General features: G+C 49.8%; 1 protein-coding gene across 1 annotated transcript in view; it reads right to left on the minus strand.

Annotated features, from left to right (window-relative positions):
* LOC114709106 (fatty acid 2-hydroxylase) overlaps nt 1-19,646 on the minus strand; it is a 57,713-nt gene that overhangs the window by 17,162 nt on the left and 20,905 nt on the right. The window contains 1 exon segment of the mRNA XM_028892762.2: nt 5,966-6,058. Coding sequence (XP_028748595.1) covers nt 5,966-6,058 — 93 coding nt within the window.

A 19,646-nucleotide genomic window follows, 5' to 3' on the forward strand; every position in this document is an offset into this window, starting at 1 on the left:
GAACCTCCTTCCATAAGTTTTTGTTTTGATGTTTTTATAAATTACACTTTATTTATGTGTGTGTGTGTGTGTGTGTGTGTGTGTGTGTGTGTGTGTGTGAGCATGCATGTGTACATGCCCTCATGAGAGTGTCACAGTGTGCTAGCAGAGGTCAGGCAGTCTCTCGGAGTTGGTTCTCTCCTCCACCAGGTGGGTCCTGGAGATGAACTCAGGTTGTCAGGCTTGGCAGCAAATGCCTTCACTGGCTGAGCCATCTCACAGGCTCCTGGTGGTGTATTCTGACACAGGGTCTTGTTATGCTATGCAGCCCTGGATGACCTGCATCTCAATATGTAGACTAGGCTGTCCTCAAACTTGAGATAATTCTCCTGTCTCTGCTTCTCAAGAGATGGAATTACAGGCATGTGCTACCATATCCGGCTCCTTCCCCAGTTTGTAGCACCCTCAAAACAATTTCCCAAGAGCTGGAACCTTCACCTGGTGCTAGGCCTGCTTTAGCTGCTACATGCATACTGACTTTTTTAAAATTAATTAATTAATTAATTAATTAATTAATTTATTATTTATTTTGGTTTTTCAAGACAGGGTTTCTCTGTGTAGCTTTGGAGTCTGTCCTGGAACTCACTCTGTAGCCCAGGTTGGCCTCGAACTTACAGAGATCTGCCTGCCTCTGCCTCCCAAGTGCTGGGATTAAATGCGTGCGCCGCCACCGCCACCCGGCTGCATACTGACTTTTTTTTCAGCTTTCTTCTAGTCCTGGTTACTGAAGGACAGTGTCTTCACTAGGTAGGAACAGGTTCTCGCTTGCTAGTCATTTCCGACATGGAAGCTGCAGAGAACTGATTTTGAGAAGGGATAATGCCGCCTGACTGCCCGGGTGGGATCTAGTGAGGTAGAAAGGAGCCCGTTCCTTCTTTACCAGGCAGACACTTCCTTGGGCCCCTGCCCTCCCGGGGAAGTGGCTTCCTTCCTCTGAGCTGGCCCCGGGTCCTGTCCTCCCACTCTGTGCTGACTAAAGCTCAGGGCACAGGGGAAGGCACCACCGTAAGGGACCAGGGCCACTGTGTGAGGTTGGTGGGGGAAAGGAGAGAGAATAGGACATAGATCCTGCCTCCAGCTCCCAGGCATCTGCGGACTTCCACGTCTACCCTCACTTTGAACCTGTGGGCCTGATGCTCAGAACAGGCCAAGGCTAGTGCTCAGTGCAGGGCTGTGTGGACGAAGGTGAGGATAGGCTCAGAAACTTCTCTGGAGTGGGCAGGTTGCTGGGCTCAGGGCCTTCCTGGGTGGTTCATAGACTCGAGCGACAGACTGGGCCAGGATGCAGATGCAAATCAGTGAGCGTCTAGGCCAAGCATCTTGTGTACCCCATGCCCTTCCCCCAACACAGCTCTGCCCCTGCCCAGCCAGGAAGGGGGAGGCTGCTCCTGGCTATGCCAGGAATGCAGCAGGAGGAAAGGGCGGCCTGCTGCCCAGAGAGTGGGCAGAGGACCCGCTGCCAGGGTGAGGAGGGGCTGCCTCTGCTCTCCTTCTTGATTCCTGGATCCTCTTCCTCTTGGGCAGCCCAGGAACCAGGTGGCACAGGACAACTCCTCCGGGGCTGCCTCAACCCAGCAGCGAGTGCTCAGCATCTGCCTTTCCCCAGGGGAGCCAGGGCAGGAGGAGGCAACTGCTGGATGCCAGTAGGCTCCTCCCACTGCCAAGAGCTCAAGCCATTGTTTAAAGATGTCGCCTGGAACCCCAGAGCATCTGCTCCAGGACAGCTTTCTGAGGCAGGGAGGCAGAGGATGGGCTACCAAGCAGCAAGCCAGTGGGGAGAGCAGTGAGGGACAAAATACTCCCTGGAAGTCCTGGCTACCTCTTCTATGCCCTAGAGACCAGCCATCCTGGGCTCTGGTTCCATACTCATTATCTTTCATAAGCCTTAATCATCAGACTGGGGACTGTGATAACCTCGTATTACAGGCGAGAAGCCTTAATCATCAGACTGGGGACTGTGATAACCTCGTATTATAGGCGAGAACACTGAAGATTGACTTCTCAGCCACAAATGCTAGAGTTGGGCCTGATCCTGAGCATGGAGCTCAGAGCCCGAATTCTTAGCACCTGGAGACCCAGACCAGTGGTCAGCGCAGCCAGGGGCCTGCGGCCATGAATTCTTCCCCGGCACATTGCTGGGGGGATTCTGCAACAGCGCCCAGTGGCAGTTGGAGCATCAGCTGGCTGGTTTGGGTCCTATGGGGATTGGTGCAGACCTCTCCTGCTCGGAGGAAGTCGGACAAATGTGGGACAAACTCCAGACCACTGAGGTAGCTCTGGGTCACCTGACTTCTCTTCTGCACTCTGCATCTCTCCACTCAGGGGACATGAAGTCCGGGAAGGGGGCAGAGCCAAGCTAGAACTCACAGCCTGGAGTTTTATCATTCCCTGGGTGTGGGTTTGCCATGGAACCTTTGTTTTGGCCCAAGTCCTGGCTCGTTTATGTTAGAACCTCCAAAGAGTAAAGCTCATCGGGCCCAAATCAACACTTTGCCAGCTCTGCAGACCCTGGATCTCCAGTGTTAAGGGTTATGTGTGTGGTACTGAGGTCAGGGCAGGGACTCGGGGAACTGACCACTACATTTTCCGGTGCATATAGATGTCTCCACGTGCTTGTATGTGTCTCTGCATGCACATGTGTGTGAGTACAAATGCACCTATGTACATACATGTGTGGAAACCAGAAGTAGACTTAGGTGTCTTCACTGTTTTATTATTTTGAGACAGTTTCTCACTGAATTTGGAGCTCACTGATTGGCTAGACGGACTGGCCAACAAACCCCAGGGATCATCCTGTCTACCTCTCTTCAGTGCTGAGATTACAGATATATACATGTAGGTTCTGGGAGTCGAACCCAGGTCTTCCTGCTTATATGGCAAGCACTTTAATGACTTAGCTATCTCCCCGGCTGCACCAACGCATTTTGATTGGTGACACACCTGGCTGGATGGTTTTCTACCTGTCTCCTGATGGACAGGGGTAAACTACACTGGACAGCCTCTCCAAAGTGAAGGAGGCTCATTGTGCTGGAGTCTGGTTTCACTTGAGGCAGGAGAAGGAAGAAGAGGTAGCCACTTTGGAGATACCCCCAGAACCTGTTTGGTTTTGTCCTTCCCTTCTGTCTTCTCCTCTCCGAGTCGCAGGGCTCAGGGGGTACAGAGAAAAGGCCTCATTACGTATGGTCAGCCAGGCAACTAGCCTGTGGCTAACTTGCTATCTGGGTTGATTTCCTGTGGCTAATCTGTGGTTAACATGCCAGCAAGGCTGCTTATCTGCTGGCCAAGTAACATTGGCAGAAGACTATATGCTTTGGCTCCTAGCATTTGTTTTCTTCTGTTTGTATTTTTGTTTTGGTTTCTCTGTGTAGCCCTGGCTGTCCTGGATCTCACTCTGTAGACCAGGCTGGCCTTGAACTCAGAGATCACCTGCTTCTGCCTTCTGAGTGCTGGGACTGAAGGTGTGCGTCACAACACCTAGCTGGCTCCTGACACTGTTAACAGGATCAAGTTAGATTACAGATGGTTCATGAAAAATGCTTTGCTCAAGCATGAACCCAACAGCAAACTTGTAATTTAGTCAGGCATGATGGCACACACCTTTAATCCCAGCACCCAGGGAGGCAGAAGCAGAGGCAGGTGGAGCTCTGTGAATTTGAGGTTAGCCTGGGCTACATAGAAAGCTGCAGGCCAGCCAGGGCTACATAGAGTGTGTCTCAGAAAGAAAGAAAACAACAACAGAAAACAACCCGAAGCTGTGTTAGGTTGATGCTCATTTGTTGTCTAGGGGTGTCTGGGGGTGGGAGGAGCGTCAGGTCAGCAAACCCTTAACCCATCTGCTCTAACTACTTCCTGGGAGGCTGGCATCCCCTCCCCCCCCAATGGAAGGCTAACAAGGGAGGGCTCTGAAAAGAACGCAGTGAGTGGCCTAAAGAGGAAGCAGGTTGAAGGGAGGTGTGCCCAAAAGTCAAGAGTGATGGGCAGCAACGGTCACCAGGCCAGTTGGGTTCTAGAAAACAAAGATTTGGGCATGGGAAAGAGTTGCAATCTGTTTTGTTTTTTTTTCCTCCCAAGGAAGCCTGAGTCCTACGCAGCTGAGAGATTCAAGGGGTGATCTAGATCATTCCAGTAAAATTCCATACAGATCCCAAAAGTCAGATGGACCTCACCTCTGACAGGGTGGGGCACCAGAGTTTCTTGGTTTTTGCTCATTCCTGCTGTCTTTCCAGATTCCTCTACCCCCAGCCCAGCATGATCAGCCTAGTCTCTCCTCACTCTTTCCAGCCTGACCCACTTGGTTCCCTGGCTTCTGGGGCCAGGGTAGCTGGGCCCTGGCAGCCCGTGGCTCCCTTCCTTGACAGCACCCACAGAGTTCACCTTGAATACGAAGCTAAGGAGTCCTACCCTTGCAAACCCACTCCTGGCCTGCGGACCCTCTGCGGGGGAGATAAAGCCACCGCCTTGTTGGTGTCTTTCCACAGCTTCTCAAGACAGACCTGCCTCCAGCTGGGTCAGAAGCAGCTGGTAGCTCTCCTAGCCCCTTCCTTCCCAAAGAGCTGGGGGGTGATCAGGTGGTGAGGAGGGAGCAGGAGGCAGAGAGGGAGAAAAGGAGGAGAAGAGGGCAGGAGAGAGCACTATTTATCCTCCCTGGAGGGCTGGCACTGTGCTGGCTTTCCTCGGGGTGAATGGGGTGCGGTGGGGTGGGGACGCACCAAGGGGACCCAGGTGGGTGGGTGCTCCCTGCCAGAGTAGTATGGACTTCCTCTTGTAGGTCACTCTTAGTCCTTCTCTCTCAGCCCAGAGACACAGGAAGAAGGAAGAAGAAGAAGAAGAAGAAGAAGAAGAAGAAGAAGAAGAAGAAGAAAAGAAGAAGAAGAAGAAAGAGAGAGAGAGAGAGAGAGAGAGAGAGAGAGAGAGAGAGAGAGAGAGAGAGAAGAGAGAGAGTAAGACAATGAAAAAGAGGTGGCAGGTAAGTCAGGCCCAGCTGTCTGATGTGCCGGGAGCTAGGCTGGGATTGGGGGAGGGGAGGGCACCCTTCTTCCCCTCTGTATAGGTTTCCTTCTCCCTCATTGTGTCTGTAATGGTGGAACAGCCCCAGGGGACTAGATCTTCCTCTTGCCTCATATAGCATTGGCTGAGGGTCAGCCTTGAACCATAGCTCAGGGAAACTATGGGGAACCTCTCCAGAGCAGGAGGTAAAGGTGTGTGTGTGCATGTGTGTGTGTGTGTGTGTGTGTGTGTGTGTGTGTGTGTGTGTGTCCTGTCCCCAACTTGTCATAAAGCACAGCAGTTTGTTCCTGAGATATTGTGTAGGCTGCCACATTGAGGTAGCCCCAGCGAGCTCTTTATAGTATGTTCTTCCCAAGAGTCAGGCCCTAAGCCAATCTCACTGGCGCTGGCTAAAAGGACTTGTGCCTGTGGTACCTTCCACCGGCTACTCACAGCCCTGAGTGAGGACATACTGGCTTATTCCTGGTCTTGCCCCAAACCCTCGTCCTCATCAAAGCCCCTCATCCCTATCTGCCACACCACCTCTGCCACAAGGGACTTGTGGGTTCTTTATCCACAAGGGACTTTCCGGAGTGATCGTCGGTGCCAGAGGCAGATTTTCCACGTACACTGGCCGGGGTGGGTCTGTCAGCCCGGCCACTGTCCCCTTCTAACTTCAGGATTCCTGATGGGAGACCTGTCTTATTCCAGGTTAGTTAGGGTGGGGTTCTTGCAGAGATCTCATGTACCATTGACCCCAGCTGCCCACCAGCAAGCCCTCCCCATCCCCTAATGCCTGCAGCTAGATTTGCTGCCCCAGGTCACACGTGGGCACTGAGGGTACCAGTGGCTCTTCATCTTCCCTGGGCATACATCGTGGCTTCACATACCTCTCCACCCCCTGTAACCCCAATCATCCCCAGTGTCCTGCGCCAGCTACCTTGTCCCAGTCCACCACTTTGAACTGTGGCTCAGTAGCAGGGTCTATCTTCTGAGTCTCCGCAGAGGCTACAGCACCATTCTCCACGGGGTCCTGGAGAGAGAAGACACAAAAGCACTTAGAGGATGAAGGGAGAGAACGGAGCCCCAACCACCCCAAGCCAGAGAGCTAAGGACCGGGAAAACCCCATGGGTGGGACTGGGGTGGGTGGAAATCAAGGACAGTATGTACTTTTGCAATCAGAGACACTGGTGTGGGTGTCATTATTCTTTGTCCTTCTCCCTTACAAAACAAAAACGAAAGATGCAGGAAGATCTGGGAAAGTAAGCAAACCGTAAGGATGTGAGAGCGGCTAGGGGTAGCTGCCAGGCCCAGCAAATGTCAGGCAAGTCACAGAGGGGCACTGGATGGGGGCCCCCTGTGCCCACCTGATGATGGCGGCCCTCCTTTCCTCTCTCTCTCTGCCTGGTTACTCAGTAGACTGTGTGGGTCACAGGCTGCCAGTCCATGTGATCGCAGCAAAGAAAGGCCGCTGGGAGCCAGGGAGACTGGTCCTCCAGCAATCCCAGTCAGTCAGTCAGTGGTCACGTGCAGGACAGAGCGAGCTGAGGTGTGCCCAAGTGGGCTCAACGTTAATTTAAACAAGTAAAGAGGTAAAGCCAGAAGGAAATGGAATAATGTGCTGGGAAAGTCACACAGCCTCAGCTAGCTTTGACGTCATGCGGGGTTGAGACCAGAGAAAGCAGATTTACCCGGAAGTAAAGCTCAGGCTTCCCTGTAGGAAGGGCAGGGACAGACCTTGCCAGTGGGAGCTTCCCAAGTCCTGTGCCCCCAAACAACGACAATCCTAACGGTCCTGGGAAGCCAGATGTTAGCAAGAGGTTTGGGAGGTTTGAGCAGCCATCTGGGGTTTCTTTTGACTTTTCCTCAGGCAGAGTATGTAGCCCAGATTATCCTTTATCTCGCGATGCAGCCCAGACTGATCTCAAACCCCCCATTCTCTATGTCAGACTCTTTAGGACTGGGATTACAGATATACGCCAGCATGCCCAGCAGCTTTGGGCTCTGCTACTATGCTTACATTTTTCTTTCCAAATAAGCCTAAGAGAACTTTATGGTGATGGTGACCATGTTGGCATTTTCTAGGGAAAAACCCAGATGCAATCCAGAAGTGGGCTTTTGTAATCCTACCTTTGTGCATCTTTGGGTTATCAGACTGATACCTGCTTCTTAAAATATATATCTATGTATATATGTAATTTTAATTGAGACAGAGTCTTGCTTTGTAGCCCAGGCTGATCTCAAACTAACCTTCCTCCTATCTCAGTCTCTCATAGGCTGGGATTACAGATATGTACCACTACACACAGCTTCCATACCTGAATTTTTAAAAGGTTGTTTTATTTTTATTATGTGTATGGGTGTGGGTATGTGCACGTGAGTGCAGTGCCTGCAGAGGCCTGGTGAGGGCATCAGATCCCCTGGAGCTGGAGTCACAGGTGGTTATGAGCTGTCTAATGTGGGTTCTGGGAACCAAATCTAGGGCCTCTGCAAGAGCAATGTGCACTCTTAACCATTGATCTCTCCCAGCCCCTTATGATTTTTTTTTTTTGAGATAGGGTTTCTCTGTGTACCCTGACTGTCCTGGAACTCCCTCTGTTACCAGGCTGGCCTTGAACTCAGAGATCTGCCTGCCTCTGCTTCCCAAGTGCTGGGATCAAAAGTGCACATTACCACCATCTGGCTGAATTTATTTGATTTTATTTTAATTTAAGGAAAAAAAAAGCATCTTATGCTCTCTTGAGGACCAGGAAAAGGAATTTTATAACACAATATAAGCAGAAACTCTTTAAATATCCCTCATAGGCTGTTTTCTTCCTTCTCTGTCAGCAATCCAATCATCTTTCCTGTTCCCTTCAAGTTGTTTGTTTTCTTTCCTTCAGGGTCTCATTCTAGCTCTGGCTGGCCTGGAACTACTTGGTAGCCCAGGCTGATCTAAAACAGGTGGTGTTCCTCCTTCACTGGTTTCGAAAGCACTAGGATTCCAGGTGTGAGCTACCGTGCACGGTCTTAGAGCTCTGTTGTAATATCAAAATATTCCTGAGGGCTTTAGTCCCTGTACTATCAACCTCGTCTTTCCCAGACGGTTATTTTTTCTGGTTACTCCACGTGATGGCTATTCTTGGTTGTCAACTTGACTACATCTGGAATAAACTAAAACGCAAATGAATGGGCACACCTGTGAGGGATTTTTTTCTTAATTAAATCATTTGGAGTGGTAAGACCCACTTCTAATCTGGATTTTTGAGGTGGGAAGATCCACCTTTAATCTGGGCCATACCTTTGGCTGGCAGCCTGTATAAGGTCATGGAGGAACGAAGCTCCCTCTCTCTCTCTGCCTGTTTGCTCTCCCTCTTGCTAGCCAGTCCATTCCTTCACTGGCATTAGAGCCTACTTCTCTGGGATTCCAGCGTATCCTGAAGACCAGCTGAGACACCCAGGCTCTTGGGCTAAACAACTACTGTGTTCTTGAACTTCCCATTCATAAACAGCTGTTGTTGAATTAGCCAGACCACACACAGCCTGTAAATCATTCTAATAAATCATACATATATACATATATATGTATATATATCCCATATACATATGTCTATCTATCTATCTGTCTGTCTGTCTGTCTATCTATCTACCTATCTATCTATGAGAGAGGGAGATTCATTCTGTAAGTTTTGTTCCCCTGGAGAATCCTGACTAATACATCCCAAGTCCTTTCTCAGAGTGTTCTACTCCTTCCTTTTCTATACTGCAGGCCTACCTCCTGTAATTCCATGTTTGTAACTTAACGAAAGGATGATCTTCGCTGGGAAGGGGTTTCCACAATACTATCATTTAATGTTTTCGTCTGTGCTACACTCTTCAGACACTCAGAGCATCGTACACGGAACTGACTGGGGCACCCACCTGACACCCCCGCAGACAGGAGGAAAGCACAAAGTATTCCACTGTCTGACTCATGTTTCCAGGCTTTGGCACACGGTCTCTTATGCTTGGCTGGCTGCCTCCAGGTCCTGGCAATCACCCTTGGCTCCTCCCCTCTGGGGCTGCATAATTCCTTCTCTCACCTGACAGGCCATAAACGTCTGAACAGAGCCAATGTTCCCACCTCATGCCATCTGCTTTCCCCCCAGTCCCTCCTGGATACAACAGGGTCTCTAAGCGTGCCTTCGGGTCCATGTTTCTCTTCCAAGGAACATGTGGTAGGCCACATGCAGGACCAAACAGAGCTTGTAACCCCTTTCTCACACACCTTATTTCTGATCATGGGAACTGAGCAAACATCAAATCTTTTGGCCACCACCGTATCAACTCATTCCTTCAGTTTATTGAACCCTGAAGCTTTTCTTAGCAACTGCTGTTGGCATGGGTTAGGGGTATGTATGGTAAGGAGATTATAAAGGTTAATCTTCATTGTCAGCCTGTCTGGATTTAGTGTTTCCGCGGGAACACATCTCCGGGGGTGTCTATGAGACTGTTTTCAGGAAAGTTTAACCATCAGGATGTCTGACTTTCTGGCACTGCCACATGATCTTGTCATCTGAAAACATGTTGGGCTAAATATCTCGGGACATATGTGACCAGAGACTACAGGTTGGACACACCTGGGCTGAGCGAAAGAGGGGAAACTCACTCCTATGAGCCAGGATGCCAGACTGGATAAAAAGGAGAGAGTGGAGCGGTCATTGTCTCTCTCTGCTTCCTGATGGCAGACACAAGGTGGCCAGCTGCCTCCAACTGCCCCGATGCCTCCCCTGGTGTGAGGAACTGTACCTCGTTAAACTTTCAGCTGGAATAACCTCTTCCTCTTCTGAGTTGCTTTTCAGTCAGGTATTTTACGACAGCAAAGAGGAAGGTAACTAATATAGAGGTGATGTGAACCTGTAGTGCTGCTCACTGGAGCGACACAAGAGTCCTGTGGCTGCGGTGCCATGACAAGAGAGGACTCGGGAGTCAGTGGAAATCAGAAATCCGAGGAAGAAGACAATGGGTGAGTGTGCAGGGCCGGGAACTCTGGGTTCCTCCCCTTCGGGAGCCAGAGGTCTGTAAGGATCGCAGTGGCCCCCCTACTTCCTTCCAGTTCCTCCCTCACACAAGGGGCTCATCCACATCATAGCTCTCCTGAGGTGAGTGCAAGCTTTGTCCACCACAAACCATCTTCAGACCATCTTTTCAAGTGACTTCCCTTCCTGTAATGCTTTCCATTATAATTCCAATCTCCTTTTCTGTTATGACCTTGGATTAACTCCATTCTCTCTCAAGTCAAAAGGATGACTTTGCATTTCCTATAACATGCCTTACATTTTCCTTCTCAACTGTCCCCCTGTCTAGGAGACAACAGTTAATACTTCATGAGTGCAATAATACTGCATGAAGTAGGTGCAATGTTATTCCCATAGCCTTCTGCCTAGTGAGGAGCATAACCAGTAATGGACTCCAGCATATTCTCTTTCCCATCATGCTCTTCTTTCTTCTCTTGCCATCTGAGCCAGAGATGATGTCTCCACTTCCTCTGTTGGCATAATTTCTTGCCTCTGGTTGTCTTCAAATATTTGAGTAATTATAATTTGTTCAGTGGCTTCTACTGGGGACTTTTGGATTGCTGCTTCCTGTTTCTCTAGGTGGACTCTTCAGAAACTGAACGTTATCTCCACATGGCCTCAGTGGGGTCATACTTTACAAAATAGCCCAAGCCTCTTGAGACTTCCTGCCACATGATGGGACCGGGTCCTGGGGGTGGGTCGGGGCTTTGTTCTTGGAGATGTTAAACAAATAGAGTGTCCCAACACTGTTGTACAGTGAGGGATACAGCCCTTTGAGAAAGGGGTGCCCCACACTGACACTGACCACATCATGCTGGAGTGCTCCTCTAGGCTGGCGAGGGCAAGCATTGTCCACATACAAGGGTGGTTACAAGGATGAAAACTCATATGGACGTAGATTGTCTGAACATAGCTAAGACTCATATGAAATACCAGTATTTTTCTTCCACAAATAAAAGTACTTTTAAAGATGACCATCAGCAACCCTTCACAAACAAGAGGAGATTCAATACCAAATATACAGGCAATGCAGGTTTATAGCACAGAAGGCAGTTCTTCTAAAGAAGGGCAGTTGACAACTTTATATCAGCACTGGAAACAAACGGTTCCATTTTAAAAATATTTATCAGTGCATGAAAATGACAAAGTCAAGTCTCACTTCAGGAACACTCATTTTTCCTACTTGTTCCCTCCATTCAAGGGGTTGCTGTGGGACCCTCGACAGAAGCTCTAAGAGGAAGCAGACCAAGTGTTCCCTTTAGACCCATTCTGAGGCTCTACTTGGAAAATTATCGCGAGTCCGGTTGCGCAGAGAGATGATGGCTACAGATGGAAACAAAACTGTTAAGGCTTTTTTGTTCAGCTCAGAAAGTTCTGTTTTAAATGAGAGAAGTTGAGGGACAGCTGCTCTGGGGACCTGCTCTAAGAGCCAGGAGACGGGAGTATGTTGTCACGTAGAAGTGTGACTCACAGCTCGCCGCATCCCAGGGTAGAGTAGCTGGTGGTTCTTTCCGGAGAGTCTTCTGAGTCACGGACCAAGCCCAGAGTGAGGGCTGGCGGTGGGGGCACACTGGCCAGGAAGGCAGAGAAAAAGAAGGACAAAGGGGCAGGGATGGATGTCACATTGTCCCGTTTTCCTCTTCCGCTGCCCCAGCCTAATCAGACCTCAGGGAGGCCTAGGGGACCTCAGGCAGTACTGTCACCATGAGGGAGGGTCATGCTTTCAATGGTCCTGGAGTGACCACATGAACAAAGTACTTCCTGGGTGGCCTTAAGGGACAACACCCTTCTCTGGCAGAGGCCCAAGTCAGTATCACAAGACTTAGCAGGCATCCAACAAGGGAAGAGACTCCAAGGAGAGCCAGGGCCAGCCAGCCACACATCGGTATCACCTGCAGCAGGAACATTCTGGATTGGACATGTTCTCCCAGCATGTCTTTCATTAGTAATCTTATCAAGACTAGCTATGAGATCCCAGAAGGTGGAGCAAACCTTCTCTACACGTGGACAAAAGCCGCCCTGGATGAGGTTCTCCAGGTCCCATTCCCGAGGGCTTCAGGAACCGAGACCTGCCCAGTAGCGGCTGTCACAACAGCACACACGTAGCTCTTGTTCTCCAGGCCAGTGTTTATTCTGTAGTCAGGTTGGGCTCACCCTTGCATTCCACAAGCAAACACCACTCATAAATCAGAAGTGTGCAAAGGTCACCCCCGGGGAAATAGGCTACAACCCTAACTTTAAAAGTCTTTAAACATTTTTTTGTTTTTGGAAACTTCCACAATGCATTTGAAAGACTCCTGGAAGGATGCCAAAGGGAACCAATAAAGAATCCCAAAGCAAAGAAAATTGTTCTGGTTGCTGCCTTTAGGTTGGACAAGTTTCAGTACGTGGGGAGGAAGGTGAGTAATTCTGTAGTCAGACTTACACTGGCCTCCACAAGAATGATTAACACATGTCCTAAAGAGTGTGACAACAGTGTCCTTCCCTCCTGTGCCATGTGACAGCTTTCTTCTTTAGGGAAGAGGACCCTGAGACAGGATCTTGCTATGAAGTCTAGGCTGGACTTGAACTTATCATCTTTCTGCCTCAGCCTCCTGGCTGCTGGGATCACAGGCATCGCTGGCATGTGACCACTTTCTCATAGGATCCACTTGAGGGACACAAGACAGTCCTGTGTGTCTGGGGAGATGCACAGGTGCTCAGGACGGACAGCATCTCCAGCCTTTTCTATCTATTTGCCTGATGATTGTCTCTCCAGCCCTGCCGGCCTTGCCCGTTCTGAGGCACTGGCCCCAGGAGGGCATCCAAACGTTTGCTGAATGAGAAGAGTCAGTCATGTCTCAGCAGATCAATGGCCTGTTTAGGTGCAAAGATATGAGGAGGGTTTATATGTGGGCAGGGTGGCAGGGGAGGCCTGCTCCAGCGCCTTCCACAGGCTGCTTTTCCTTGGAAAGAGAAAGACAGCTACAAGGAGTCACCAGTGCAACCTGCCAAGGAGCTGGCAGAGGCTGGCACTGGACCTTCCCCGCCAAGTCACTGGCTCTGCTGGGCAGTGTACTGTGGAGAGTGAGGTAGGCATTTTGACTTCCTTAAATCCTTCCGGCCACAGTCTGAGGCCACGTGGAAGAGAAGTCGGCAGACAGCAGCACCTGCCACCGCTTCTCCCGGCTCAGTGCCAGTCACTGGCTGGTCTGAGGCGTCACTTGCTTTTGTGGCCACAGCCCTGCTTACATCTCTTGGTTTTCCTCCCCAGGCAGCTCCCTCACATCAAGTTCAGCCCCATTAGACCCAGATACAAACATGGCAGGTGTTCACTGGCAGCCCCCGAAGGTCCCAGGTCCCCCGACTCCCTGTTTCCACTTTCAGAGGCTAAGGAGGCGACAGCGTCCAGTAGCGCAGGGTGTGGCCCCTGGCTCAGACTCCTTTTGTTCATGGACGATGTCTATGCTGGAATAGTCTTTACTTCCCCAAACTGAGACACGCTTGCATGGAGTCTCCCTCAAACCAGGGCCACCGAGAGACAACTCAGTGTATGAGCTACTTTTCTCCTTGCTTTGCTAAGATACCAGACAAAAGGATGGGGTTGCTTTGGCTCCTGGTGTGACAGTGCGGTACCTCGTGGAGGGGAAGGCTTGGCGGCAGAAGCCTGAGGCCGCTGGTTACGTTGGAGACACAGTCAGGAAGCAGAGAGAGATGAACGCCGGTGCTCGGCTCACTTTCTCCTTTTCATTCAGTGACACCAACATTCAGGGCAGGTCTCCTCTGCTTAGTTAAATCTTTCTGGAGGTATCTTCCCCGGAAGTGTGTTTCCGTGGTGATTCTAAACCCCTTCAAGTTGCTAAGGAAGATTAAGCATCGCTCTCAGACAAAGGCATGAGACACCTTTTGCTCCAAGCATTGGCACAGAGAAGGCAGGCAGATGGTAAAGGCAGTACTACTCCATGATTGATGTCACATGATCTTGAGCTCAGGGAGAGTGATGGGAATGAGCACACTATTGAGAAACAGAGGGCCATATCCTGTGGTGAGGGGCAGCTCTGACCTGGGTCCAGGTCGTGGGAGATGGGGGCCTGTGTCATCACACTATGATTTCTAAGAAGATCCAGAACACTAGATTTTTTTATATGAAATTTCCAGAAGATTTTTCTCTCCCCCACTTCGTAGGTATGCTTGGAAAATGCTCTACTGAGTTCTAGCCCCAGCCCTGGACTTGCATTTTTAACAAATTCCGTGGTTCAAACTGACATACATGAATATAAACACGGCCCTTGGTGTGACTGTTGGAAAACTCCTGGTGAGCTGTTAAATGTGGGCGCCCTGTTCATCGAGAAGGAGGGCCAGGGAGAGCCAAGAACAAGGATTGTGTTTCTTCTCCCCAAATTCCCAGAATGAGGAATCTAGATGGGGAGGCTGGGCTGCACCTACGGGCACCTATGGGGAACAAGCTTGTGGGGAAGCCTGTGTCTAGCCCCTGGGGGCGCTGGGTGATAGGCTGACACTTTTAGAACCAGGGTCTTAGGGTACACGAAGGGAGACCCTGGACTTGCTCCTCCCTTCAATACAGGATGACAAGGATCAACTTCAAGAGAAGCCAGGGCTTGACATGGTGGGAGATGCTCCTCTTCACCTGTGTTCTTTCCTTTTTCTCTGGGAAGGAGCCACAGGCCACACGCCAAGTATGTCACCTTCAGGGTCTAACTTCCCAGGAGAATATACCCTTCCCCATTCATAATCTTCCCAACCCTCAGTACTTCAGAATTTGATCTTATTTATAAATATAGAATTAAGATGGAAATAAGGGGGGGGGGATTAGAGTGTGTTCTGATGTAACTGATATTCTTATATAATGGGAAAATGTCCACACAAAGGGGTACTACAGGAAGACTGCTATGTGAAGATGAAGGCAGACCAGGAAAATGTGTCAAAAAGCCAAGGAAAACCATCCCGACAGAGATCTGCCAGAGGCTGTGGTGATGCCTAGAATGCGTCCTCTCACAGCCCCCACATGTTGTAGACAGCTTTAATTGTTAACTCAACACAGCCCAGAGCCAGTTGAAAGAAGACCCTGGGTTGAGGAATTGCCTAAATCACAATGGCGTGTGGGCATGTCTCTGTGGGATTGTCTTGTTAATTCCTGTAGGAGGGCCCAGCCCACAGTGCTGGTATCACTCCCTAGGTAGGTAGTCCTGGGCTGTTTAAAAAAAGCTAACTAAACAGGAGCAAGGAAGCCAGCAAGCAGCATTTATTTCTCCATGGATTCCTGTTTGAGTTCCCACCTCGACTCCCTTCAGTGATGGACTGTGACCTGTAAGATGAAATAAACCCTTTCCTCCTCTAAGTTGCTTTGGGTCAGAATGTTTAATCACAGTAACAGGGATGAAACTAGAATCCTATGACACCTTGGCCTTGGTCTTCTGGCCTCCAGAACTCTGAGATTATACATTCCCATTGTCTAAAACACCTACTCTATAATTGGTCGTGGAATCCAGCGGAAAGTCATTAGAGTTTTAGCAGTGTCTCTTGGGATCCAGACAAGGCCACAGAGGAAGAAGGAATTCAATAGGAGATAAAAACCACACTGAAGAAGACATCAAAGGTGATATGGAGTCAGGGTCTACATCTCACCCTATGTCAAGATGTTGGAAACCAGAGTCTCCTGGTCAACACAGCCCTCCTCCCCAGCCCATACTGGTTACCCATGCATAGCTCTTAGAAGGGACATTGGACTATTTCCCTTCCTGGCTCAGAAGTAGCCTGTTCTGCCTTCTTTAAGGCCTGAGAAGTCACTCCCCAGTTGTCTCCACTTAGAAGTACTGTGCATCAGCGGCAGGCTGTGCGTGGGGACGGTGGGGGTTGATCACAAACTGCTGCTCTCTCTAACACAAACCTTGTTCTTTGTACCTCCCATCTCCTCCCCTAGCAGAGCTCCTAGGACAGCTGTGTTATCTCCACAGAGAGCTACCATCTCAGGAGCGTCAACACACGTGTCCCTGACGGACTGGCAGGAGGCTCTACAGACGGGGAAACTGAGGATCAGGAGGACCAGGCAAGCCACGCAAGGTCTCTCAGATGATTAGTCTCCAGGAAGATTCTGCTCTGGGCGGGCCTCACTGGGATGTCTCCAGACCCCTGGCCAGGGTCCCTGTCTCAGCCCCCAGCACTCTCCCAGTCCCCAGGCCCTGTCTTCCCTGGAGAGGGTGTGCTCGGAGGGTGCATGGGGAGAGAACAGTGCAGAACAACGGAACGCCTGCGTGCTACAGCACAAACAAACAAGTCCAGCACACAGGCCATCTGAAAGGAGGCAGTGTATGACAGGCGGGGGCTGCGGAGGGGTGGGGGAGAGCCGCATAAAGGAATGTTGTTTGAGAAAGCTGGGGCTGGGCACCAAGGGATGGACAGATGTCCTTTTATCTCTCAGCCTGGGTTGTGCTTGAAAACCCTTTCTGTGAAATGAGCCTGGTGCCCCTGGCCCTGCGTCCAGCTGCCTCCACCCGCTGCAGGCACAGAGGAGGTGGTGGGTGGTTCCACACACCTGGTAGCACATTGCCCAGGGCTGGGTGCAAGGGGCAGGCCCCAGAGAGAAAGATGATGGTGCCAGGGCCTTCCGGAGCCATGGAAAGAGCCTTCTTTGCTAGGAAGGCTTTGTGTTGACAAGCCCACCTCGGGGACTCCCCAGGAGCGGCCTCCTGAGAGCTAGCTGCTTAGAAAGCTGGATTTTTAGCATATCTACCCCCTTTAACTTTAACAGCATGAAAGCAGCAGGGCCTGCTAGCTCCTGCTTCTAAGAAGCTGCCCTCTGTCCAAACCAGAAGCCAGGCCCTTCAGGCTCACCTCTGGCCAATCTTTTGTGTACCTCGAGGGTCACATTTGACAACTGACAAGCCACTGAATCCCCGAAGGAGGGCCATGATGACCCTTTCCATAGTCACGGCAGGATTAGTTCCAGGTCACTATCCCAGTATTCATGGTAAGAAGAAAGGCAGAAAGAAATGGACCGGAAGTCCGTGCCGTGGTCTGACCACATTGCCTCTGCTCGAGAAGTGTGGAAAGGACAGGGTGCTAGCCCAGGCCTAGGCCCTTGCCTTCAGCTGACCATGAATGTGGCACTGCTTCGAGTCATGAAATGACACCCCTTTGCTGCCCTCGCCAGCAACCTTGTCCCAGAAGCAGAAGGCAGCTTATATAGGGAATCCAGGACACCAGAGAAGGGGCCAGTGGCTTTGATCATCCTAAATCACCACCCAAGACTCACCAGATGGGTGTGGCCACTGGCAGGCTGCCCATGTGCCATGGATGACAGCACAGACATGTGCATATGGACAGTACTAGTTGGACTTGGTGGTTTACTGGGGGCGGGGGGGGGAAGACAAGAGAACTACATGAGGTTGGGAGGGGAATGTGTTAGGGGAGGGAAGTTGGAGCAGAGAGTTGGGGTAGATATGCTAAAAATTCATTGTGTACATGTATGAAACTCTCCAAGAATAAATAAAAGTATTATATATGAAAAACGTTGCCAGACCCCCCCCTCTACTAGATCTTGACAGTTCCCATGAACTGTTTTTGAGTTAGGGCTAACTTTGTAGCTTGGGCTAGCCTTGAACTCATAGCCATCGTCCCACCCAAGCCTAAGTGCTTGGATTACAGGGGATGGACCACTGTGTCACATCATGCTGTTCACTTGATGCTCTTCCAAATCTCACCATGGGCTGTTTGCATCTGCATGGGTCCTCTCTAACCTGAGACTTCCAATTAGGGAAACACTTCTAAGAAAGTGGTCAAGCAGACAAGTGCATTTGCCCAGGGGGTGTCTTACTTAGGAGCTCAGAGGGATCTGTAGGGGCAAATCTCCCTCCTGGAGGTACTACCTTGGCTTGGTGAAATTGAACAAGGGGAGTTGCCTGAGGATTCTGGGTCCTTCTTAGCAAAATCCATCCTCTGCTGCAGGAGTAGGATGAAAAGGACCAGAGCCTGGGTTCAGATGAAGACACCAGAAGCTTCAGGGTGTCAGTGCCTTGAAATGGTCTTTTGCAGAACTGGTAAGGGATCACCCAGACTACAGACTCTCAAGCTTTTATCTCATGGATTTCCAGGGATCTTTATAGGATGTGCTACCACAAGGAAAATACCAGAAAGCCATCTAAAATCTATATTGCCTCATTGATCCAACATGCATATAAAACAAAGTTCAGATCCATTATGTGACATTCTGAGCTGTAGGGACTGTCTTCTCAATACTGCACTTGACTATTTTTAATTTATTGATAAGTTTTAGTTACTGCGTGTGCGCGCACACACATGTGCAGGTGTGCATGCCACAGCACATGTGTGGAGGCCAGAAGAAAACTTTTCAAAGTTGGTTCTCTCTAGCATGTGGGTCCCAGGGGTCAACTCAGGTCCTTAGACTTCGTAGCAATTGTCTTCACCTGCTGAGCCACCTCACCAACCTCTTTATTCTATTTTCTGAGATAGAGGCTCATGTAGCACAAGCTGGCCATGAACTTGCTATACAGCAGAGGGTGATCTTAAGCCCCTGATTCTCTTGCCCCGACCTCCTGGGTACTGGACTACAGATACAGACCACCATGCCCGATTTTTGTGCATTTATGCAGTGCTGGGGATCAAAACCAGGGTGTGTGGTAGGTAACTATCAACTGAGCTACATCCTCCAGACATTGGCTATATTTTTAGAACAAAAACCATTGATTTATAAATAACCTCAAATATGACCACCCCAGAGGCATATTCCCACACTTCTCTTTCATAGTCTATTTATTTAAGAAAATATTTATTCTGTCACTGTTTACACCTATGCAAATAACTTCATTGTAAGCACCAATATAGTCTCTGAACTGGTTTTTTGAAAACAACAATAATAAACAAACCTCCTAACCAACAGCAAATGACCTGCCTTACACCCGTTTTACCTCCCCCCCCCAGCCTAACTCTCTAGTTCCTTTATTTTACAGTGGAGGATATTTTTGCTTACAGGGATTGGTGTACCTGTCTTAAGTGCCATGTTTGGTTCTGAAACACAGGTTGTCCTGTGTCCTATAAGTCTATGTCTCTCTTCCTCACATTTAACCTGACAACTTCCAGATGTAGTCACTATACATGGCTGAAATTAGGCAAGGCTGCATAGGGGACCCTTTAACTGGAGATGGAAGACAGTTCCTGGTGAGCCTGTATTTGGAACTTTATATGGTTAAGTGCCACATTCTATACTTGGTGGTCACACAGGGTTTTAACTCAAAGGAATGAATCCCTTGAACAACCCAGAGGAGGAGGCCGTCCTCCTGAATGATCTGTCTGAAATGGCCATGGTGAACACTTACTGCAACATGTCAGGCAGAGAGGACAAAAAGGAGGTATTTGTGAATGGTGCACAGACACCACCCAAGAACACAATCTCCTCTGATTTGGGGACTGTCATCTCAGAGAGGCTTCGGTTCTAGACCAATACTGCCCAAGAGAACTTTCTTTACTGATGAAAATGTCCTATATCTGAGCTGTCTAGTATATTACAGGAAGCCAGGTATGGTGGCACATGCCATTAATCCCAGCACTTGGGAGGCAGAGGCAGGCGG

Source organism: Peromyscus leucopus, chromosome 5 (genome assembly GCF_004664715.2).
Source record: "Peromyscus leucopus breed LL Stock chromosome 5, UCI_PerLeu_2.1, whole genome shotgun sequence".
NCBI classification, from domain to species: Eukaryota; Metazoa; Chordata; class Mammalia; order Rodentia; family Cricetidae; genus Peromyscus; species Peromyscus leucopus.